General features: G+C 36.6%; 3 protein-coding genes across 6 annotated transcripts; 2 read left to right on the top strand and 1 right to left on the bottom strand.

The window, feature by feature from the left end:
• Nucleotides 1-2,832: 2,832 nt before the first annotated feature.
• On the top strand, nt 2,833-9,172 carry LOC132052136 (uncharacterized). Its single transcript, XM_059443516.1, has 5 exons — nt 2,833-3,300; nt 3,444-4,242; nt 6,105-6,515; nt 6,742-6,938; nt 8,340-9,172. Exons 2-5 carry the CDS (start codon nt 3,810-3,812, stop codon nt 8,583-8,585), a joined length of 1,287 nt encoding a protein of 428 aa, XP_059299499.1. The 5' UTR covers nt 2,833-3,300; nt 3,444-3,809; the 3' UTR covers nt 8,586-9,172.
• A 1,017-nt stretch (nt 9,173-10,189) lies between these two features.
• LOC132054543 (reticulon-like protein B22) lies at nt 10,190-12,078 on the top strand. The gene is made up of 3 exons (XM_059446529.1): nt 10,190-10,580; nt 11,283-11,352; nt 11,633-12,078. Exons 1-3 carry the CDS (start codon nt 10,203-10,205, stop codon nt 11,743-11,745), a joined length of 561 nt encoding a protein of 186 aa, XP_059302512.1. The 5' UTR covers nt 10,190-10,202; the 3' UTR covers nt 11,746-12,078.
• A 1,473-nt stretch (nt 12,079-13,551) lies between these two features.
• LOC132052135 (protein STRUBBELIG-RECEPTOR FAMILY 5) lies at nt 13,552-23,906 on the bottom strand. Of its 4 annotated transcripts, none has more exons than XM_059443512.1 (16): nt 23,031-23,896; nt 22,270-22,402; nt 22,051-22,122; nt 21,874-21,939; nt 21,616-21,687; nt 21,459-21,530; nt 19,762-19,833; nt 19,628-19,693; nt 18,374-18,439; nt 17,988-18,301; nt 17,393-17,697; nt 15,813-16,084; nt 15,456-15,576; nt 14,279-14,415; nt 14,038-14,194; nt 13,552-13,922 (listed from the first exon to the last, which is right to left on the bottom strand). In XM_059443512.1, exons 1-16 carry the CDS (start codon nt 23,176-23,178, stop codon nt 13,791-13,793), a joined length of 2,205 nt encoding a protein of 734 aa, XP_059299495.1. In that variant the 5' UTR covers nt 23,179-23,896; the 3' UTR covers nt 13,552-13,790. The 4 variants fall into 4 exon arrangements, 3 of the variants coding, with proteins under 3 accessions (XP_059299495.1, XP_059299498.1, XP_059299496.1); XM_059443515.1 differs by having other exon boundaries at nt 21,616-21,713; nt 21,874-21,944; nt 23,031-23,889; XM_059443513.1 differs by having other exon boundaries at nt 21,874-21,944; nt 23,031-23,888.
• Between the last annotated feature and the right edge of the window lie 252 nt (nt 23,907-24,158).

Raw genomic sequence — 24,158 nt, 5'->3', positions numbered from 1 at the left:
TCATTTCTTGTTCATTTTATTGTAATTTTCAACTATTCACCAATAGAAAATAAATACCCACTAAAATTATTGAGATGCTGTAATGAAACTTTGACCACTAGTTTTAAAAAAAAAAAAAAATGAATACAAAATTTGAGGCAACAACTAAGGGTGGACCTACAAGCGAAGTAAGGGGCATAAAAGAATATTTTGAAGAGACATCACATTTGTGACTGTTCCTCTCGTAATCTCGCATTTGCCAATGGAACAATATGGGCAGACAAATTAGGAACTGTGTCCTTAACAAAACGTTATGATACTAGTGTAAATGTATTTGTAGCACTTATTTAAAACATTACGGTCTGCAGTAACACAATTTTTTGTAATGACACATAATTATTTATAATATCATGTCAATTTAAAAAAAAAAGAAAAAAAAAAGGATAATTAAACCTCTCAAAAACACATCAACTTGGAAAAGAAGAAACCAAAAAGTTAAAAATAAATTAATGATCTCCATCACTGTTCAATTTTAGATCAAGAATTTTGATAGAAGAATCAATGAACAAACTAAAATTAATTAAAAAAAAAATCTAACTTGAATCCTCTCTAATGCAATTCAGAAAGTACCTCAAAGGGAAATGGATAAAAGTTTATTAAATTATACTCCCTCGGATAGAAAAGAGTGTCCACTTAGCTTTTTTTTTTTGGGTAAAAAAGAATATTCACTTATCAAATTAAGAAAGAATTAACTTTACTTTTTCAGATTTGCCCCTATTTCATTAAAGACAATTTAGTTAAATTACTTATTTTTTTTAGGAATTAGTGTTTTCTTAAAGGGTGTGCAAATAGCTAAGTGGACACTCTTTTTGATCCGGAGGGAGTACAATTTAATAAATTTTTATCCATTTCCCTTTGAGGTACTTTCTGGATTGCATTAGAGAGGATTCAAGTTTGATCCGGAGGAAGTATCAAACTAGTAATAAATGCACGGGTAATGTTACCGCACAAGGAAATAACAATTCAAATTGTCATTACGAGAGATCATGAGAACTCTTGGCATATGGTGAATCACGAAATTCTTGGATTCGTTTAATCTATCTCCCTGCGTAAGAAATACAATTAATGCTCCAGGTAAACTAGTCTTAAAGTGCACAAATGTTGTTGTTTATTCAACCACTTTTTTACAAGCATTTAAAACTAATCACTTTTTAATAAATAAATATCCCTCTTCCTATGTTCACTTTTACTTATCCACTATTTCAAAAATAGATTTTTATTTTTGCTTATCATTTTTCACATATCAAGATAAGATAACTTTTTTCTTCCTGTTTTACCTATAGTATTAAATACCCACTTCAAATCATTTTTTCAAATCCAATAAAAATATGCACCAATTAATATGGGTAAATTGATAAATTATGTGCTTCATTTATTATTTTCTTAAAAACGTGAAAAATCCAAAATGGACAAGTAAAAGTAAACGGAGGAAGTACGATTTGAATAGTACTCCCTCCGTTCACTTTTACTTGTCACATTTTGACTTTTCACGTTGTTTAAGAAACAATGATTAATATAGGTATTTTACCACAATACCCCTATTAAATGGTGTATAGTTGTATTGGAGTTGGAAAAATAATTTGAAATGAGTAATAAATGCTAAGGGTAAAACAAGAATTTTTTTTGTCTTACCTTGATACGTGAAAATTAAAGTAAAAAACGAAAATCTATAAAGAAAATAGTGCTAAGTAAAAGTAAACGGAAGGACTAATAAACTTCACACAATAGCAATTAGCAACACAATAGGCATCTTTTGCAAGCTCAATACGCCCAGTTCCCATTGTACATCATACCTCCAAACTATTTTTAAGGTAGGCGATTTCCTTTCATAAAATACACAGGTAGCTTGTGACAAAACTTTAACTAGGGTGCTAAATGCCCCAGAATAACTATAAAAATATCCCCCACACTCCATTTTAGGTGGTTTCACATGACGAGGAACATATGTATTTTACTATTCTCAACATATCTGTACGCTGTAAAAGATTCTATAAGTATCAACTTCTTAAATTTGATATACAATTCTCTCAAGTTGGATGTCCAATTCTCTCTTAGTACTTTATAAAATTCAAGCAAATCCTTTTACCTTGTATAAGAAGATGAACTCCTGAGGCATGAAAATCTATTTTTTAAGGCAGTGTCCAGAAGTTTATTACTCTCTCCGTTTTAATTTGTTTAGTTTTAACTTGATATGGAGTTTAAGAAAATAAACAAGATTTTTAAATATTGTGATCATAAACTAAAAATACGTAGAATGTATAAAAATGTTTTTTAATCTTATAGTCTTAAACATGACAGGTGAAAAGTTGAAACTAATTAGTCACCAAAAAAAAGGAAAAAACATTTTTTTAACGGACTAAAAAGAACTGTAAAACAAACAATTTGAACGGAGGGAGTGCATTACAAAATACACGGGTTTTGTATTATAAATACTCCCTCCGTTCACTTTTACTTATTCAGTATTTTAAAAATAGATTTTACTTTTACTCGTTAATTTTATCATATCAAGAGAAGATATTTTTTTTTCTATTTTACCTATAGTATTAATTATTTATTTCAAATCATCTTTCATATTCATTAAAAATAACACCAATTAATATAAATATCATGATAAATTAAATACTTTATTTATTATTTAGTGTGTAAAGTGCACAGTCAAAAGTGAATGAGGGATTAAGAAGAAAGGGTGGTTAAATCAACAGTATTGGCAACTTTTGGGGCGGATTACGTAAATCAAAGCCAAAGTCAAGTCAAAACTTTTCTTCGTTTTCGCGGCTTTCTGGGTGACAGTGATTCTGACAATATTCTCTGTACGAAAAAGCCTTAACCCCATGCAAACTGTTTCCTCTAGGAAATCGTGACCCCATCTCTTTACTTTACTTAAATCCAAATCTCATTTCGTCTTTCATCAAATCCAATCCCTCACATTAATCTTATGTATTACTGTTTCACTGTCCAAAAAAGGAGAATCAAAACTTTGCCTTTTTGTCCTTTCTCTCCATTAACTATTTTTCCTTTTTTTTTTTTGGCTCAGCATCGTAACGCGTAACAACAACACATTATCGATGAAAACATTACTGCATTTTTCTGCATAAATCACATTAATGTATCAGTAAAACCGCACTCAAACACCCATTGTTTTTGTTGCCCTTTTTTGAACCCTATTTTATTCGGCTTACTTCATTCTCTTTTGTTAACTACGATTCTAGGGTTTCTACTGTACTTACAAGTGACTTAGCTTTGTGTACTTCACATAAATCTGTAAGTGTACCTTTTTTTTTTTTTCTCTTTTTAATGATTTCCCCCAAATTTTGAGATATAAGTTGATATGATTATTTTTAGTTTTAGTGGACTCTATGAGTTTGAAGTGTTATTTTCAGTTTTCTAATTACAAAAGTGTGCAGATGCTGTATGTTGTTGGGAGTTTATTGGGCATTTTACACCTGAAGCTAGATCATTGCTGTGGAATCTGAGGTTACACAGATTTAAAATGGGGTTAAATTAGATTATGGATCTGATTGAGTACTCTCAAGTTTGCTGAAAGCATGTAAACTGGAGATCTTTTGCTTTCTGGTGTTGTTTCTGCTGCATTTCGGGGTTGTTGAGAAGAGCAAATCAATCTTTTTGCGGTTAGCTAAGCGAGATTTCTAATTTCAACGGACTAATAAAACACGTGATTGCCTAGACATTGATAAGGAAGTTGTTTGTTTTGCGCGCAAGCTAGCCCAGACACCACATTTATCCAAAAAAAGGAAGTTGTTTGTTTCGTAATGGATTTCTTCAAAGTGAAGAAGTTCAGAAAGGCTCATAAACCGGAACCAGGGACGGATACGGAGGACAAACCTGTTCCGCTTCCAGGAGAGCAAAAGAATGAGAATGGTAATGTGGGAAAATCAGCTGATGTTGATTCGACTAATGCTGAACTAGAAGACGATGACGATGATTTCATAACGAATGAGGTAAAGAGGAGGTTGAAGGAACTGAGAAGAAACAGTTTTATGGTATTAATTCCTGAAGAGTCAACTCCAGAAGATGAAGAAGCAGATGATGAAGAAGAACAGGCGAACATGAATCCGAGTGATTGGAGGGATGTTGAAGCAGAAGGACGACAGTTTTGGTCTGGGTTCAATGCCGTTTACGATAAATACTCTGAACAAATGCTGTTTTATGACCGCCTACATGCTCAGCAGCTGCGTGAATTTGGTAATAGTTCCAGACTCTGTTTTGCTTTCCTTCGCGAAATAAACTTTGGTTTGTTGCTTTGTACTATTGGCTCCAGATTTGAAACTGGAACCATCTTTACAATTTAGAAAAAAGTCTAGTAATATATGATAATATCAAAGAAATACAACAACAACATACTCAGTTTAATGTGGGGTCTGGGGAGGGTAGAGTGTACACAGACCTTACCCCTACCTCGCAGAGATAGAGAGGCTGTTTCTGATAGACCCTTGGCTCAAGATATTATCAAAGAAATATTTTCCTTAAATGATGATTTTACAATTCTTGGTGGGCGATTAAAAGAAGCGCAATGAGAGCGGATAATCACACTAATGATTGGTACTAATGTGGAAAACAGTACGGATAATCGGATATGCAAGAACTAACAATTTTTTTTGGGGAAACATTCCTCTAACGAATTCCCTGGGAATTTCTATAGTTAGTGGAGTATATAGAATTTAAATCATTCAAATATAGCTGGTAGAGCATGCTCTTGCAATTAAGTTGTTGCATTTAGGAGTTAGATGTCTAATTGTTCAGATGGTAATGATAATATCTTGTACCGGTGGCTCACTTTTTCTAAGTAATGGGAAGGGGACCCAGGCGTGCCTTTGAAAGACTACTAAGACAAAGATGGGCTATCAAGAATGTAGAGGAGGTATCTTAGCTAAGGCATTCAAAATATAACAAAGTAATAGGAAGTATTAGAGTAGAATAGAGCAAAGTCCTTGTCAGAAGAAAAAAAAAAGAAGGCAAAATAGAAGAATTCACTTATCTATAGAGGCAACGCGGAGCTATATTTAAAATTCCATCTTGTGCATAGGTTCCTCAGTGTTCACCCTCCCAAGAGCCAAGATTCAGCTAATACTGCCTCTTGAACAATAGAGACTTCTTCGTTTTGCACAAGCTTCAGAAGGAAATTAGAATTACCCTTCATTGAGACATTGACTTCTATTTACTAAGAATGATAATGATATGGAGAAATGCAAATGTTAAGCTGCCATCTTGCTGACATATTTGTGTTTTAGAACTCAAATCAAGGTTTATTGTCATAACAGCAAAAGAATGGGGCATTTGTAAAAATACAATTTTCGAGAGAACAATCGATGAACCATTCCCACCAAACACTCTACTTGCTGTTTCAATGGAAGACTCAATTGACAAGTTCAATTAAATTTGCCAATAGAATCATTCCTTTCAATTGAACTGGTAAATTGATTATTTGCTTTACCTTATCTTTGAATTTAAAATTAACTCAAACAGTTTCCTGAAACAAATATTTTAAGTAGATTTACAAAATAAAAAACTGTTTAGTATTGTGAATTCACAACAGAATGTCATGTTAAAGGCACTTAGAAATGAGACGCTCATTCTTTAAAGGCGAGCCTTAAAAAGAACAGACTGTAGTGATGACTTTTTTTGGATCAAAGATTGAGACATTTTTTATAGTTATTGGAGACAAGTTTTGTTCCTCGAGCCATTAGAAATCTGGCAAATTCAAGCAACTTTGCTCTAGACCTAAATATTTAGGCAAATGCATGGGGCCAGATTCTCGGTGTGCAAAGAATCAGTTTTTGCTTATCTTGAGCACTTGAATCTATGTTTCTATTTTATTTTCCCTCTAGATGAACTTTTAGGAAAATTCCCTTACGTGGTTGCTTGTTGTGTTTCCTGGCATGCTAGTTTATTTATATTTTAATTCTCATTTATCATGTTCTGTACTCTGGCTATAATGGTGCTTTAATAAGTTTTCTGTTGTTTGGTAGCATCTCTAAAACAGAGCTGATTTAAAGCTTCGAGAGTTCCAAATTTCTAAGTGGTTAACAAAGTTTAGGATTTTCCAGGTTTGCATACTCCATCTACTTCTTCTCCAAGTCCAAGATCTGCATCCAAAAAGCTTGTATCCCCCTTTCGGTGCCTATCCTTGAAAAAAATGGATGAATCTCAAGATGAAACTGAGCACTTGCACCAGCCTGTGGCTGACCTGCATCAAGATCTTGAAACCGCTTATGTAGCTCAGTTATGCTTGACCTGGGAAGTTCTTCACTGTCAACACACGCAATTGAGTCAGAAAATTTCTTGCCAACCTGATAGTTCCATCTCCTATAATCACAGCGCTCAGCAATTTCAGCAGTTCCTGGTCTTGTTACAACGATTTATTGAAACTGAACCTTTTGAACCGGGTACAAGGCCTGAAATTTATGCTCGCATGAGAAATGCATTGCCTATGCTACTTCAGGTTCCTAAAGTCCAAGGTAGTGCTGATATTTGATTATGATTGATTTCCTATTAGATGTTTTCATTTATTTTCCTAATGACAAGAGACTTTCTTTTTCCTTGCGAATGACTTGGACTTGTTAAGGCTATCTACTCTGCAAAAGTTTGCATTGTATTTAATGCATAAATGAACATTGATGTATTGGAGCTTGTAAGGTTGATTTCCTCTTGATCTGGCTAAGAAATCTAATGTCTCAAGTTTAGGTTCTGATCAAAAGAAATTGGAAGATGATGAGTTGCCAGTTCTTGCTCCAGAGCTACTTAAAGTGATTGAAAGTTCAATCCTTACTTTTCGTCTATTGGTGAAGATGGATAAGAAGGCTAGTAGTGTACGCAATCTTTTCGGAAGTCAGAACCAGATGGCAACCCCCGTTCATCAGATTCAATGTTCTCTTGAAAAGGTAAGGCTTTGTTTGATATCCTCTGTTGAACCATCCTTGTGCCTATACATTACTTTTGTCACTCTATATTTTATGAGGAAATATGGTTTGTGTTTGGTATAGAAGAATTTCAAGATTACCCGCAAGGGTGGCTCAGTTGGTTGAGCATGGGGCTTTCATAATGGAGGTCTCAGGTTCGAAACCCCCCACCTACGACAGCGGGGGATTTGCCTTCCGGGTCGCGCTCGTCGCACGCGGCTTGCCTAGTGCGGGTTATCTCTCTTGTGTGGTTTGCGAGCTATTACACAGGAGTTGGGTTTACCTTGTGTGCACCCGAAGGGTAGCGGCTGCGATTCCCATGTCATTAAAAAAAAAAAAAAAGAAGAAGAAGAAGAAGAATTTCAAGATTTTTTTCCTTTTCATACTCCAGGAAATATAGAAAATACGAAATAGGTTGCTTGTAGCGATTGCGATTGCTTATTTGGTTGGGATTACCAGCCTGACCAAAGAATAAGATAAAAAGAAGAGTTCCCGCCTACGGCTACATGCCCATTAAGAGCTATACCTCTCCCTGATCGAAAGTTCCTGTTTTGCTGCCTCTTCGATCCTCTCCGACTCCCTAAAAAAGAACGATCTCGAGTTTCCAGACACATCGCACTTCCGCTCGGGTCGAGGCTTCCACTCCGTCCTAAGACGGATCAAAGAAGAGTGGGGAACCTCTTGTTCGGCAAAATTTCGATTCTGCCATCAGTGTTCCTCATTTGAAAATACGCGTGTTTGCATAAAATAGTTGAAATCCACTCAGAAAATATCCAAACTTGAGCAGATTTAGGGAAGGCTTCGAACTTGTTTCTCAGATTTTTCACTTGAGATGAAAAGACGGGTAATACCATCAGTCAATGAGGTTTTGCTTTCGAATCTGTCTAATCAAAATTCTTGACTTAATTCTTTCTCTTGTCTCTCTCATACTATTTGAAAGGCTCTATTCTCTTCTCTCTTTTAGCACATACCACCACCCGTGGATGTTTTACTATTTTTGCAACAAGTTCCCTCCAAACAGGTTTTCTGAACCATAAATTAATACGCAAGTAAAAGATTGTTTTAGCGAAATATTCTTAAATAATAAAAACCGAGGACGTGTTGGCCACTGACAAACCCATAGTTTTGTCAGTGTTAGTAAGTCTGCCTTAGGAGATTCTAGGTTTCCTCTGATCTTATCTATTTGAAAGTTTGACCTGGCATCATTAACTTGATATCCGTTTTCTATTTTCAGTAGTTGTTTGTAATGCCGAGTTGCTAATATTAATTCGAGCAAGCTCGTGCTGTTTGCATTTTGTTTTGGCTTGCTAGATGGTCAAGCAATGCCTACTTCGAGACAATTTGATGTTGCTTTTTGGATAACCTCTGAGTCATCTAATGCAGAAAAAGGTGAAACTGAAGGAACTACGGAAGAGAACAAAGAACCTGAAGAAGAAATCATGGCCTACCATGCCAGGGGATGTGGACCTGTTGCTTGGCCTAATTGATGTTAAAGTCATGAATAGGGTCCTAAGAATGGAAAGAATTAGTAAGGAGCAATTATTCTGGTGTGAAGAAAAGATGAAGAAGCTAGATATAAATGACGGCAAGCTGCAGAGAGACCCCTCTATTATCTTATTTCCTTGTTAGCAGGTGAACAGGAACACTCTTGAATTGCTAGAAAAACCACCTATCCTCTTTTTCCCTCTGTATTGGCTGTATAATAGGGTGGATATTCTTCATCGACTGTTTGACGATGATAGTTTTCTAGTTGAAAAGACACCGAGTTTTATTTAGCAATGTGTTCCACGTTGTTAATAAGCCTCGTAGAAGCGGGGACAATGCACGATACCCCCCTTAACATAATTTTTGCCATTGCTTTTTAGACCCAAAACTAGGAAACAAATAGGAAGTTCTTTTAGGTTTTTGTAGCTTTACAGAGTGATTGGAGATCTATCCATGTGCAGTAAATTTCCTTTAGATGATCAGGGGGCCGTGGCCTCTTAGAAAGCAAACATGTAGTTGTTTAGGTTCTCTTTAGGTAGCACTTGTGTCTCTCAACAACTCCCAAGGGTCTGATCTAGTAATTAATGTTGTGGGAGAACCACAAAATCTTCAGGTTCAGGTTCCAGTTGGTTGGGACAAAAAGTACTACTCTTAAGGGAGTAGGTACTTATTCTTGTTTGCATGCATTCTGTAGAATAATCAAGGTGCATTCAAGTTTGACCTATAACCCTGACCTATAACCCTAATTAAAAAATGTGTCGCCTAAAAGTACTTTTCCAAGTCACATGATTCTGCTGATCACGACCCTTGGTGCTGCGATATTAGATAATCTATGTATAGCGGTCATTGTGGGACCGGTATTTTATTTGTATTTTTTTTAAACTTGCTTCTTTGTTTGTAAGCTACTGTGATCTGGATCTGCGACTTCCTACATTTCAATTTACGGGACACTTTCTTTTCTTTGTTTGTTAAAAAAAGAGATATTTTTCTTAATTTATCTTTAATGACATGAGTTTATTGCTATAAATTTGTCACACATATTTAAGACTTCAAGTTTTATTTTTTCTTTTTAACTCGCTGCCTAATTAAACCCTCACATCAAAATGAGATTGACGTAGACCAAAGGATTCATTTTGGCTTAGATAAAAATTAAAATGAAGAGAAAGTCCTAATTATAAGCTGCAACATCATTCCGTGGAGCGTTAGGCAGGACCATAGGAGTATAAAAAAGGGCTTTTAACCCATTGATCTCTCTGCCAATATTATTACAACTGTTAGTTAATTACTCAAAAAATTAAATATTAATTACCTATAAAATGTGTATATTATATGGTATATATTAAAAATATATATTTACTGGTTATTATTTTGATAGGCGTCTATACAAGTAAACTCTTCTATAAAGGATATTATAATTATAATACCACAATAAGTAAACAAGAAAGGATAAAAAAATGAGGGAAAGGACATGTTCGCTCCTGAATATTTTCCAACGATTTTCTCGTTAGTCGTTTCTGAGTAGTAGAATATTATTATGGGAAACTATTATATTATGAAAGGGACATTGGCAGTTTTCTTCAGAAGCTTCTCTTTGAATTCAAACACTTGGAATAAACTAATCCCAACCATAATCTTAACTAAGCCCGCAGATTTTGAAGAATTTCACAAGCAGCCTTCGTGATCGACCCACCAATAAATCCTCCATCCATATTAGCGCCTCTCTAATTAAGGCATAAAGAAGAAAAAAAAAAAATACCTGCCATGGAAGAATTGAACGCCAACGATGAGATTAGAGCATCGACAAGTACAATAAACACTAGGAAGAAGAAGAATGTGAGTGGTCCAGTGCCTTTCATACTCATCATATGCGGCACTCTTGTTTACTACCATTGTGCTTATCGGAATTCCAGTATAGTCTCTCTCGTTTCAGATGTGTTTATTGTTATCCTTTGCTCCCTTGCCATTCTCGGCCTCCTCTTTCGCCAGATGAATATCTCGGTTCCTGTGGATCCGCTAGAATGGCAGATCTCACAGGACACTGCCAACCGCGTCCTTGCCTGCCTTGCTAATACTGTCGGCGCTGCTGAGTCTGTTCTCCGGGTTTCTACTACGGGACATGATAAGCGCTTGTTCATTAAGGTACTAACCTTGTCCTTGTTACCGAGCCAGGTTTTCAATTTTATAAGTAAGTTTTAAGCTTCAGAACACGACTTTAAGTGCTAATAATTGGGTTATAAATTTCAAATGTACTATATAATATATTTAATGAATTTCTTAGTGTAAAAGTTAACGGTGTTTGGGTTTGTACCTAGGTCCTGATTTCTGTCATCTTCAAATGGCACTACTTACCCTGTTTTATCTGATACTAATACATTTCATGTACTTGTATGTTTAACCAACTTCACTACTTTAGGATAATTAATGCAGAAACTCAAAAACTTATTTCTGTTTCTCATTGAAACTGTATTAAAACCAAAAAAAAAAAAAAAAAAAAAAAAAAAAAAAAAAAAATCAACTCTGCTTATCTCACTAAACTTGATTGAATCCATTATGGATTAAATAAATCTAACTAAATTGTAGTTAGGCAGTCACTCAATATAGATTGCTCGGAAATCTGATTCGTCCAATATAGTACCTATGGGTACATAAGAAATGAGTTTAATCAATTCTTTTTAACGAATAGATCCGATCGTAACTTCAAATGTTGAATTCAGAGGGATCAAATAGGAAAGAATACTCTGAATCATAGAACTATAATAACTTATACGATCAACCAATATTTATATTTGATACTAACTGAAAATGGATTGATGAACGTTATTAATTATCCTACATTGCCAGGTTGTGGTTACTCTTTATGTGCTATCAGTTTTGGGAAGGATAGCGTCAGGTGTTACCATTGCCTATGCTGGCGAGTCATTTAATCTCCTATTTAATTTCCAGTATACTAATAATATCAGTTTCAGTCTTGCTTCCTCAATTTGGAGCACCTCAGGGCAGCTCATTCAGAAATTCACTGCTTATACTGTTGCTATATCTTTGTGGTCACATTGTGTGAAAAACTTTTTAATTAGTTCAATGGTAGCACATTGTTGTGATTTAGTTGGAGTTGTAGGGAGGGTGTATACTTGTCTTTTTCGTGATTTAACATTGAAATTATCCAATCTTGGTATTGATAACTCCTTATGCAGGACTCTGCCTTCTTTGCCTTTACATGCTTGCTGTGAATTCGCAACTGATCAGCACATGTTTGTCGAGTCATCGAAGGAGAAGGGACTCAACAGATACAGTTCAGAGCGACTAGGGCTTTGCTCTGTCTGCGGAGCATATGAATTTCCTTGATTGTAGATAGACCAAAAGAGGAAATGAAGGGATAGGAATAGGAACTATAGTACCATAGGAAAAAAGGGCACCTGTGGACCATTTCAACAATAGGGGTGCTGCCACACATGGAAGTAATGAAAAAGAAAAAGTAATGTAGTTGGACCATTTGTTCTATCTGTTTGATTTTGCTTCTCTATTGCAAATGTGAATTCGTTGTGCAGCCTTGTAATTTCTTTACATGTCTCTGTAAAATATTCCCAGTCCGACAGATGACTGTTTCCCTAGGTAACAAGGATCCAAGTTTGGTTGTTGACTCGCTGTTCATAATGCTTTCTAGTTTGCAAATATTTAGCTTTTGCTTAAATCATGCTTATTAGCTTAAGGAACAAGAGAGCTTTTTTTTAATTGATTTTTTTATAACCATGGTGTGGGATCAGGCTTCGCACGCTTTCCTCGACTAATTCCAATTACTTGTCACTCGTAGCAGTTTCCGAAGGCCAAGCCACTAAAGCGGGGGCTTTAGGCCCCCAAATTTTAGGGGCCCCCCTTTTTTTTTTCTCAAGTTGCTGGGTCCAGATTTAATTTTTCGATTAATTCGATTTCGAGACACGCAAGGCCGACGATTAGAGAGGGAAGCGTTGTCTATCAAAATTCTTTTTGTTCTAAGACTCAAACTCAAGACCTATAACTAGAGGTTAAGGCTTAAATTTTACCTATAATAGATTTATAGGTTAATTTTTCAAACGGAGCAAAAAAATAAGGCCTCCCGTTAAAGTTGGCTTTAGGCCACCGATCTTATTGAGCCGCCCCTGCCTGCCACCCGCCACCAGCTACAGGTACAAGGTAACTCTGTCCACCAACGCTAGGACAGATGGAAGAAATCACCTAGTATTTTTGTCTAGATTGAAATTTGAACCTTATAGTTCTCAACCCATTTCGTTATTGCTACTGCGCCTTTTTTCCTTGGCCCTTGACCGCAAATTCACCTAGGAGTTTAATGAAAATGGTTGCATTTAACTTGTGCATTGCCTTGATTAGTGGTTAACAACTACTGCATTTTTGTTTTGATGCCTAGAATTTTGGGCAAGACAAGACCACATGCTCAAGAATTGATTGCTCCAAAGCAATTCTTTTAAAGAAATTTCACGAAAGAGCATTTGGCCCTTCTCCTTAATTTGAAACGGAAACAAACGGACTTTCCATCTTGCATCACTACAGAAAACACAGATCGAAAATTGGTGGACGACTTCTTGTAGGAGAAAGATCACGTCCGACCTAATGTCCTAGCTTTTGATGCAACAATTGTTTAAGAAGCCCTTAAAGAAAAAAGGTTAAATTAAATTAGCCATTGTACGCCCCCACATGTATGGCAATTGGCAAGAGAAGAAACTGCTATTGGTGTGATGTGCCATGACAAACCGATCAATGCTTTCATAACTAGACTTCAAAGGGATCATATGAGATCAAGAATAGTCTACTGTGCGATTTGCAACACTCAAAATACTCATCCCACGTAACAACAAGGGTCTTTGGTCATTTGATGGGTAAAAGCAATACAACTTTAACACTTCAATTTGTTAAGGAAGAAGACCGAAATAAGAAAATAAAATAATGTTTTCACTTTTTCGTTTGTCTGAAAAGATTATAGTTACTCGTTCCATCTTCTTTGGGGTGGGTAGGAGGGGAGCTTTAGCCACATATATGATGCTACATAGAAGCAGAGTGTAATTTCCAATCAGATTGTGGATTTTCCCTTTTTCCTTTTCTTTTTCGTGTGGGGATGGGATCGTGTTTACAGTCTGTTGTTTAATCGAATCAATCCTGTGCCGTAAAAGAGCCATACTGCAAGGAAGATATACTTTGTCCCAGTTCCAAACGTAGCATATCCTTTTATGCAGAGTTAACAATGGACATAAAAGTACTGAACGAAATAAGGAAAATGAAAAAAGAAAGAGAAACACACACATCCTCTTCCTCATTTCGCAAGGAGGCGTGGCTTCAGTTTTGGCTGAGAACCTCAAAGAATCAGTAATCATCACCGTCATCTGTCCGCCGAGATGCACTTAGATCTTCTCTCTGGCTCAAATTTGGTCTTTGAACTAACCGGACTAGTCCTTGCACCACCTCAGACATGTGTGGTCGAAATTCTGGCTCCGACTGACAACATTCAATAATCGCGAGTAAGTCAAGAATCTTTTTCTTTAGGTTATTGATAGAGAGATAATGGTTGCAACTCCCTCAATTTTTTGAAATTACCGAAAAAGTGACTAACCTGCACACACAGAGCAGTCACATTGGCAAATTTAGAGAGAGATTTAGGCGGATAAAGTCCACGCAGGGCAGGATCAGCGATTTGCTCCAAGGCATCAAGATCATGTAGTTGCGGCGATGCCCATTGGACCAGATACTGTTCTGATCTTGGCTTTGAACTGAGGCATCAATATGGAAGATGTTAGACAATTCATGTTTTGATGGATAGCCATAAAAACTAACGTTGCATGTAAGGGATGCACCTGTCAAAAGGCTTTCGCCCCGTCAATAATTCCAACATAACAACTCCGAAGCTATAAACATCACTCTTCAAAGTATAATCAGAAGGTTTTGTGCATTCTGGTGCAGTGTATCCAGCATCCAAGTTCTTGCTTGCACGCTGAATTATAGAAGTACAAGAGCTGAAAACGTTAGATAAACTTATTAAGAATGACGTGACTCTACTAGACACCTAAGCACCAAGTGAATTATCTAAAGCATAAGTTAGCAAATGTGGACCAATCCGGATTAACCCTAGGTACCGACAGCAGAGTATGCATTTCAACAGACTCAGAGGTGGATCTAGCTTTTGAAGTTTATGGGTTCTGGATTTGAAGTTTGGGTTATGAAATTTATTATATGTACATATTCAGTCAATTTCTGAACAAATATATAGGATTTGATCCAAATTTACTGAACTCTAGAACCCGTACTTCCAATGCTAGCTCCGCCCCTGAATTTACAGACTACTATTGTTTATCTTGCCTGGTTTCCTACCATCTTATATATTCATATTTATTTATGTAGCACCATATCTGTTACTCAGAACATGAGCACTTTTCCTCAAACTAGAACTTGATCGCCATGTCAAACTGCACAAATTTAAACCAAATCATGCATCTATTACTCATCCAATACCATTCACAGCTGAGTGAAGAAGAAAATTAGGGAGGCCACATGGACTTTGAAAAGAACCTGGTATAAGTGAATTCTATTTGGAAAAGAGCTCGTGTCAGTGACATTCTACACTATGGCGGACACCAATTATGAAGCAGCTCAAAAATTCAATCACAATCCTTAGCCAAGAAAAGATACACAATATCCACATTTCCTCTTCGAGTCTTCCCACCATAATATTCATTTTCAAACCGAAGACTAGCCACATTATATATGTCAAAGCATTACAAGACTCCCACTTTTACACACCTCAACATTTTTCGTTAAACTTCAAGATATCAAAAAACAAGAGACTCCACATATCATATGCTCTAATTTAAAAGTTACATGCGGCCCACTTATTTTTCTGAATGACTTTATCCTTTTCCTGTTTCAAGTGATCACATTTGCAAGTTAGCAGCTTCCTAACATCCAAAACTGCAGAAATAATACAAACTTGGTGGAAACAATACTTGCAGTATCTAAAGGCCTATCTTGACATACCTCATGAAACATTGCCAAGCCACACTCACAGAGACGAGGATTCAGTTCAGCATCTAGCACAATATTTGAAGTTCTTATATTCCTGTGGAGACAGGATGGAGAACAAACCTCATGCAGGTACCTATATACAAGTTAAAATCATGTAATAGGATTAATTAGGAGAACCATATTGACCAGAGTGTTTCTTATAAATCAAGATCATGTGGGACTCGATGGAATATCAGTTACAGTGTAAACCGTAATGTCAATCACCATTAAAGACATGCACTAATCAGTGCAAATAGTACTTATTACCAACACCAAACACTAAAGGAAAGCACCAACTGCAAGAGAAACAACACGAAGAGTTTGACTTACTCAAGAGCACGAGCGGCGCCTAGAGCGATTCTGACTCTTGTATTCCATGTAAGCGGTTTGCTGAAGTCATCTGACACATGAAGGAATTCATGGAGTGAACCATTTATAAAATGCTCAAAGATTAACATATTTTGTCCCTGTTCTGAACAATAACCAAGAACTTCAGCTATATTTGGGTGGCGAAGCTTGGACATTTTGTAAACAATTTCTGTGAATTCTGTGCGCGGCCCATCTTGGAAAAAAGAGGAGTCTATTTTCTTTACCGCCAGAACCTGGTAATTCAAAAGTAAGATTTCTCCATTATGTTTATCATACAGTACAGATCTGATTGAATACTTCTAGACCATATTAACATCAGCGAACCTCCCTAGAAATGGTAGCCAACCAATAAGTAGCACCAGAAGTATTTTTCAGGTTTAAGTTGAATCAAGCATGAGATATCTGCTTGGGACATATATTATGTTCACTTTCACATTACAATTATCTGCCGCAAGGAATAGAAAAACAAGATAACCTGTCCCTCAAGGGACTTTGAAATAATAAGCTAACGAAAGAAGATAAAAGCAACTAGAGATTATTGCCAGTCAAGTTGGAAATGTGCTATAGGTTCCAAAAGTAGAAGTCAACGGAATATGTAAAATTCCCATGCAGAGATATCTGAGCAATCCCTATCTTTAGGATATAAAATCCTGATATAAGAAATTCAAAGACTTTGATGAGAAGTGAGCTCACATCCATCCATCATTATAGACTAATTTCTATGGTCAACAAGTATGCTTCCAGTACCTACAAAAATATTGCTGAACAAACTTTATCATGCAAGTAATCTGCTAAAGGTCTGGAAGAAACTCACTTTCGTTGAACAGAACCTCTCTATAGTGTTTTAAGGAAACAATGAGAGGTCAAATCTTAGATAAACAAAGGCTATTGGCCAACCAGGAAATTTAAGTCAGTTTACCACAGTTCACATGTAGTGGAACATGATCATCTATGCAATGATTAACATGGACAACGTGATGGGTTCAAGCATTATGCCGGCACAATAAATGTAAGTTAATTTACTTTAACTCCCGTGCAGCAGTAGAAGACCATCTGTATTATTATCCATAAGTACTACCATGAGGGTTTCAAGAATTATAAAGATAAGGGACTCCATCTTTATTTCAATCTTTCAAAAGGAACACTTCAAACTCCAGACTGGGGCTGGTTCCCTGGTACCCTTCTCAAACACCAATGATCCCAACAGGATTTTTTCCTCTAGAAATGACTGTAGAAAACATTACTTTGAATGTCAAAGCAGGATGGAAAAGAATGTGCATGAACTTATGTATTACATGAGTACGAACCCTTCAAAACTGAGAAAAAGCTCAAATATCAAAGATCTTCAACTACTCATGAACAGTATTAGCTCTAAACATATATATCTGTGTGTTGTCTTTCTTCTGTTTTCCTTTGACTAATCTATCTAGTGTATCCTATCCCTCATGATGTATAATGGAGGTTATGCGACCAATTCATGAACGAATTACCAACAAATATACCATAAAACTAAGCAGCACTATAAATCAGGTCAAGCTTACCCTGCCATCTGGATATTTTGCCTTGTATACCCGACCAATTGATCCCTCACCAAGAAGGCGAGAACTTGAAAAGTTACCAGTTGCATTCTGCAAATCAGCTAATGGATACTGAGCTAAGTTAACTGAACTGCTTCTTTTAACATTCAAAGGATTTGCCTCTTTATCGTTGAATGACTTGAGATGATCTGAAGGTGGAGCATTTGTCATCTTCTTCTGATTAAATGACTTGTGACGCTCTGAAGCAAGACGCTTAAGACTCATTGAGGAAGAGGTTTGCAAATGCTTTTCTGTAGCGGATGATGAATCTGAGGACATAATTTTCTGTCAGAAGCACAAAATAATACACTTCTGACCAACAAGAGAGGTTACTCTAGTGGGGAGAGCCCTCCACTTTCAACTAAGAGGTTTCAAGTTCGTCATCAAGGGGGAAAGTGGACATAAATCTCTATTGGCCCCTGGGAAATAAAAACAATAATAATAGCACAACCTAAACTTAGCTTAATATTTAGAGACACTATTGAGATTTGAGAGGACAAAGAATCTCTATGTCTCTCTTTTTGTGAAAAGGGGGTTGGAAACCCAAACGTAAAATTACCTCGGAAGTCGTCATGGCTGTTGGCACGTACGCCACTAGATAACTCCTGAGATGAAAGGGGAGTAAAACGTTGACACTGGCTAAACTTATCTTCTTCAACAAAATGGGAGGAAGTTGATGAAGATCTTTTTCTTGAAAATAGAGCAATTATAACACCAAGTAGCAACAAAACACCCAGTACTATCCCAGCAATGGCTGCTATACTCACGCCGGACTTCCCAGATTCCTTTTCTGACTTCCTGCTGTGTGGTTTAGATTTCTGCCCTGGAGGCGGAGGAGGAGCTGGTCCAGAAGACCACCTATTCCCTCCAGTCCTTTAAGAAAAAATATACATATCAGGGCATTATAGAAGAAACTAACTAACCAGTAGTTCATCCAGCACTCACTCTAAATTTTTGATGTCTTTCAGCTCATCAGGAATCCAGCCATTAAATTGGTTGTTTGCTACATTCCTGCCAGCATTTTTGTTGAATACACTGCCTTAGCTACATATAAACACCCGAGGACACTTCATGCTTTGCGATAGTTTCTTACTCAAATCCAAGCTAGCATTTAAGGCATAATGAGAAAAAGTACGTGATTACAAATTTTCCCTACTAGTGATTCTATCGGTGTCATATGAAGGTCTTTTTCTGTATATTGATTGCCTGGACCAGAGACAAGAGGCATTCTGGGAAGATGCATGGAGTCACGCAGTTAAACCTCACCTCTCTCAAATGGAAAAAAGAGAAATATATTTCTGAATCATAGACCTCTTAGTATATTTCTGAATCATAGACCTCTTAGTACTAGAAGTCACAGTCTTCATAAGAAAAAGTACTAGAAGTCATAGTAAAACTTGGGCTACACAAGTTAGACAGTGCTTGAGTCTGTGCTGTAATCTGTAACTGTTGGCGTACCTTATTTCCATTCTGGCATAAGCATTATGATTTATGACCACTATCAAGAACCTTCTCATTAACCTATATTATGATCATTGTACAGCCAATGGAAAAATGGAAGTCCAACAATTTTTTAGCTGTGTTAACCAAGTGAAAGGTGGAACAGAGTTTTTGATCAAAGATATGACTTCTTACTTAAGCAGGAGGTCCTTTTGTAGAGCCCTTGAAATTTGAGTAAATATGCTATATGTAATTCTAATGCAGAAAGCAAAAGTGTCTTGATGCTTGCCCCTCAATTTACAGTTGGTTAGCTTTATCAAGGAACAAAAGATAACTCTAAAGATAGACCAAGTATTGCATTTGAAACAAACTTATATCAACCATAACCTACAAATGTGAAATCAAAGCTAACTTTAGAATAAAGAGGCATACAAGGTGGCATCTGATCTACAGAATAAGCATATATCAACTCAGTAGCAATGGTATAACCCAAAAGACAACCTAATACACCAATTATACTCAGATTTAGAAAATAAGATAAATGAAGAAAAATGAAAAACTTGCTTGCTTTGCATTTTATTGGAAATTTTCCTCTTTTTTTCTTTTGGGGTGGGAGGGGAGAAGGTTGGAGAGATGGGGCTAGAAAGGTGCTGAGCATCTTAGAATTGTAGTTTTAGCATAATGCAGGAAAACTTAATACACTTTGGAATTGCAAGAACCATGACTTAGAATTGTAATTGTACTAACAGTTCAACTTACAAATCATCAAGCGGAAGATCGGCAAGAACATTTATTGGTCCAGTAAACTGATTGTTCTGTATGTGCCTGCATGCAGAGTGAAAATGTTTAGCTCCAATGAAGATTTTGATCCCAAATAGTAATCACTAGCTTACAATTTGCTGAGGCTTGAGAGGGATTTAAGACTCTGAGGCAAACTGCCTGATATTGAATTGTAGGAGAGATCCCTGGATAAAATTGCACCAGTTAGTTGATATACTAGACAAGTATATTACTAGACACTGTACAACACTTATGAATATATATATGCATGTTGATACGCAGGAATGTATAGACAGAGAAGCGAGAGGGTGCCGTAGAAGCATCGTTATCTTACTTGACTTCGTTATCATAGAGGGACTGGACTAACAGGATAATTTTAACTTATATGTTGTTTGGTAGGAAGTACAAATGAAAATTAGACTAAATATCGGATCAGTAGTGCTTCTATGAGGACTAATCTGTCTAGGCATTGAGACTAGGTGATCCATTAGCACTTTTGGTTTCCTAGTAGTAATAAAACTCTCAGCTTGATTCACAACAGAGTGATTAACATGAATGGTTGCACGGATTGGATTGATGGTATAAACGGAAATTCAATTGAAATATCACATATCATATATGTTGATGATACACTAGTGTTATATGGTGCTGAAGAAGGGCAAAGGTTATTCTCAAAGGTGATACTTGTCGCCATGGAGGCTGTTTCTGGTACTGAAAGTAATGATCTGAAGAAACACCTATGAAGAATATTCAAGTAAAACCTCATTCCCTCATTCATGGGGGAAAGAGGTTATGCTGAGTATTTGAAACACTAAGAATCCACCAGAAAACAAATAAACTCTCTAATTGAATGTCTCACTTACCTTTTTGGTCCATCTTGAAATAATGTCCTCCCTAGAAATAAAGTCTTATGATATCCCCAAAATCCTCGAAAAAAGTAGCATTAACAATTTTACACCTCTATACAATTTTCTACCTCCACAAGGTAGGAATGAGGTCTGCGTACACACTACCCTCCCCACTTCCCAGACCCCACTTGTGGGATTACACTGGGTATATTATTGTATACAATTTTCACTAATCCATTAACAAGAAAACTGATTAGCAGGTCATAGTTGTTCTCTTTTAATTTTAAACAACCTCTTTTCAAGTCAAATGGAAACAACCTCTTGCAGAAATGCAGGGTAAGGCTGCGTACAATAAACTCTTGAGGTCGGGCCCTTCCCCGGGACCCGCGCATAGCGGGAGCTTAGTGCACAGGGCTACTCGTTTCAAGTCATATGGGGATTCCAATTGGAATGAAGGAGTTTTATAAATTAAATTTCCAGGCTATAGAGCGGCGATCAGAATTTCTCCATCAGTTAAGACTTTACTCGATCGACTAATCGAGTCAATCCACATATTTTCCCACACCTTTATGAATAATCACAGATATGTGGATTCCATACTCCAGCACTACAAGCAGCAAAGAAGAAGGATCAATCTATATGACGAGGGAACCCACTATTAACACATCTACATTGTTCGTTCTCATTCCACATCTAGCAACAATTTCTTAATTGCTGTTGTAGATTCAGATCAGAAATAAACAGACAGCGGACAAAGGATAGTCAGGAAAAGGCAAAGCAAACATTTTCTTGGAACAACTAATACCAATGAACTTTTCTACTTCCAGAACCATTCACTCCACAGTCCGTCTCTAATATTTACTTGCAGCCATTCATGAAATAATTTGCAGAAGGCAAGACCTTAAAGAACCAAAGAAAAAGGCAAAAGGGGAGTAGCTGGATGCTAAATATGGAATACTTACATCTCAGTGAGTTTTGTAAGTTGTCCAAACATATCACTCAGTGATCCGCTTAACTTATTATGATTAAGATTCCTGCACAACACCAAGAGCATATCGACACCTGATATGAAGCCCAATTTTTTTTTTTAAAAAAAAAGAATAAGAGAAAAACCATTACAGTGATTTAAGTTCGGTCATCTGAGAAATTGAGTAAGGCACAGTTCCTCCGAATTGATTTCCAGAAAGATCTCTGCTGAACAAGAACCCAATGAGGGACTGGTGGGGCGCCATATCAACAGAAAAAAAATCTTCTGGATAAGGCTTAATGCTAGATAGTATAATAAATAGTCGGACCAATAAGACACCGAAAGGAGGTGACAAAAAGTTGCAGCCTTAGGAGAAACTTCACAATCAGTTATGTCTACAACCTACTTACAGGTGTTGTGTGTGAGGAGGAAGTTGGTATGGTATGTTGTCCTTCAGGTTGTTTTTGCTCACATCACTGCACTATGACATTCAAATTCATCTTTGTCAGGACCAGTTCTTTCAGTCGACATATTAAAGCACATAATATAAACCCAATTTCCAATATCCAAGAGTTGTCGGGCCTCACAAGTAGGTGACTTTGTCCAACTTATCAAGCTGGAAGCCTAGCGATCCAGTAAGCCCCAAGCCAGATAGATCACTGCAACATTATTTAGAATGTTGGAACAAGCAGATCATGGATTAATAAAAGAACCGGAAGGCAATTTTTTCTTTTCCTATGTAATATTGTAGTATAAGTAGTAAACGAAATGACAAGAATAAAAAGGAAAGAAAAGGAAAGAGGTACATTTCAGTAACATCTGAACCGGAGCACTTGATACCCTGCCAAGAATCATCACAAGGGTTTCCTCCACCCGATTTCCATCCATCAAGTTTGGATTGGGGCTTCAAATACTGGTACATGTCGTTAAGGGCTGAAACTGTATAGACAATTAAAATTTATATCCACATTTCTAAAGAGGAAATGCATAACATGCAAGCTAAAATACTTCTTGGATTTTATAGGTTATGTTGCTCGAGAAGATTCAAGTTTGAGTTATCAAGACTTCTTCTTCTTATCAGAAGCGGATGCCTTGGCTTTGTGTTCATCTGAACCCAGAATTTTTGAAATGGAATATAGACATATACGTAAACACCTACTAAATATAGATCTAAACCCATAAATTTCACAGTAAAATGAGTTTAATGCAAAAAATCTTAAAAGTTGAACACATTAAGTTCAAAATTTTGGATCCTTCTTATCCTTTCAGCCCACCGCACAAAGCATCCCACGTTAGCAGGATCCGGAGAAGGGCTGCACCCGAGGGGTGTCATGTAGACAACCTACCCTAATGCAAGCACTAGTGGCTGCTTTCACGGCTCGAACTCGTGACCATATAGGTCAAACGGAGATAACTTTATCGTTGCTCCAAGACTCCCCTTCTTATAGCTCTAAGTAATTGAAAATTTGTCCATTACTTTCCAAGAGAAAGCTGAGTTGGTGATTTAAACTTCGGCAATGTAAATATCTGTCCATCATAAAGAATTCAAAAGAGGAAATGATAGTACCTTGGCGGGAGTCTGTTTTTGAAAGCACCACCTTAACGGTGAAGGAGCTTGTAAGGATGATCCAACAAAGGAAAGTGCATGGAAGCAGTAACTTTGCTCTTAAAATAAACATATCTATTAGGATCTCAATAAAGGCCCTTATCATCATTATAGGTGCCCAAAAATATATAAGTACTTTGCAAACCAATAAAAACAACGTTATTATCCTTAGTATGAGATCAGTAAATTATACTACATAATTAGAAGGAATCCAGGACAGTGATGATGCAAGGTTTTGTATGTTGTTGCCCTACGCGAAGAGCAAGTTGAGATCATTCCCCAATCGCCCACTGCGCGAAGGGAATGATAAACAGACGAATAAATGTATTAATGCATGAACAATGAGGCTTGGAGAGAGAGAAGGTGATAATATCTTGAAGGGAAGGTGTAGAATCAAAATTATGAGGAGAAAATTGGAGAATGTTTTGTGACTGGTGATGAACAATGGTGGTAGCTGAATTGGGATTGGAAATGCTCCAAAGGATAACGACGCTGAATATTTGGACAAGGGAGTGAAAAGGAATGAAATCAGGCAATTTTTGTGATTGGATTGCCATTTGGCTGTTGCTTCGCCCCAAAAGCAGGACAACCTTTGATCCATGCTTCATTTGTATTTGTAAATAATTCATTCGTGAGAGTGCATGAAGGGAACAAAAACACTGATTAATAACAGAATATATATACTTAAGTTTTGGTTACGGTGATGCTTCTGTGGCCTGAGGGTTTGAATCGTTTATTTGAAAATCGGGTAAAATTAACAAATAGTTATGTTTTAGGGAGAAGTTGGCAAATGGCAAATTTTGGACCGCTGATTAAGTTTTAACCGGTGTTTCAGAAATATTCCATCTTTAGCCACTTTTTACATAAAAATTGACAAAATCTCTTTCGTTTTGATTTAAGTGAGCTTATTCTATTTGAAATATAGGGAGTGGCATGTTGAAACACCATAAATTTTCGGTTGACTCTTTTCTGAAATAATTTTTTTTTCGTTTCCGGGTTGAGAAGAAGTATATTACATTTCCTTACATTTTTTCTAAATTATTTAAATTATAAATTATCATAACTTATAGTACCTCTTTTATGTAGTTT

The sequence above is a fragment of the Lycium ferocissimum genome, chromosome 4, assembly GCF_029784015.1.
Source record: "Lycium ferocissimum isolate CSIRO_LF1 chromosome 4, AGI_CSIRO_Lferr_CH_V1, whole genome shotgun sequence".
Taxonomy (NCBI): Eukaryota; Viridiplantae; Streptophyta; class Magnoliopsida; order Solanales; family Solanaceae; genus Lycium; species Lycium ferocissimum.
The sequence above is the reverse complement of the archived record's forward strand: the minus strand, read 5'-3'. Positions and strand labels throughout refer to the sequence as shown.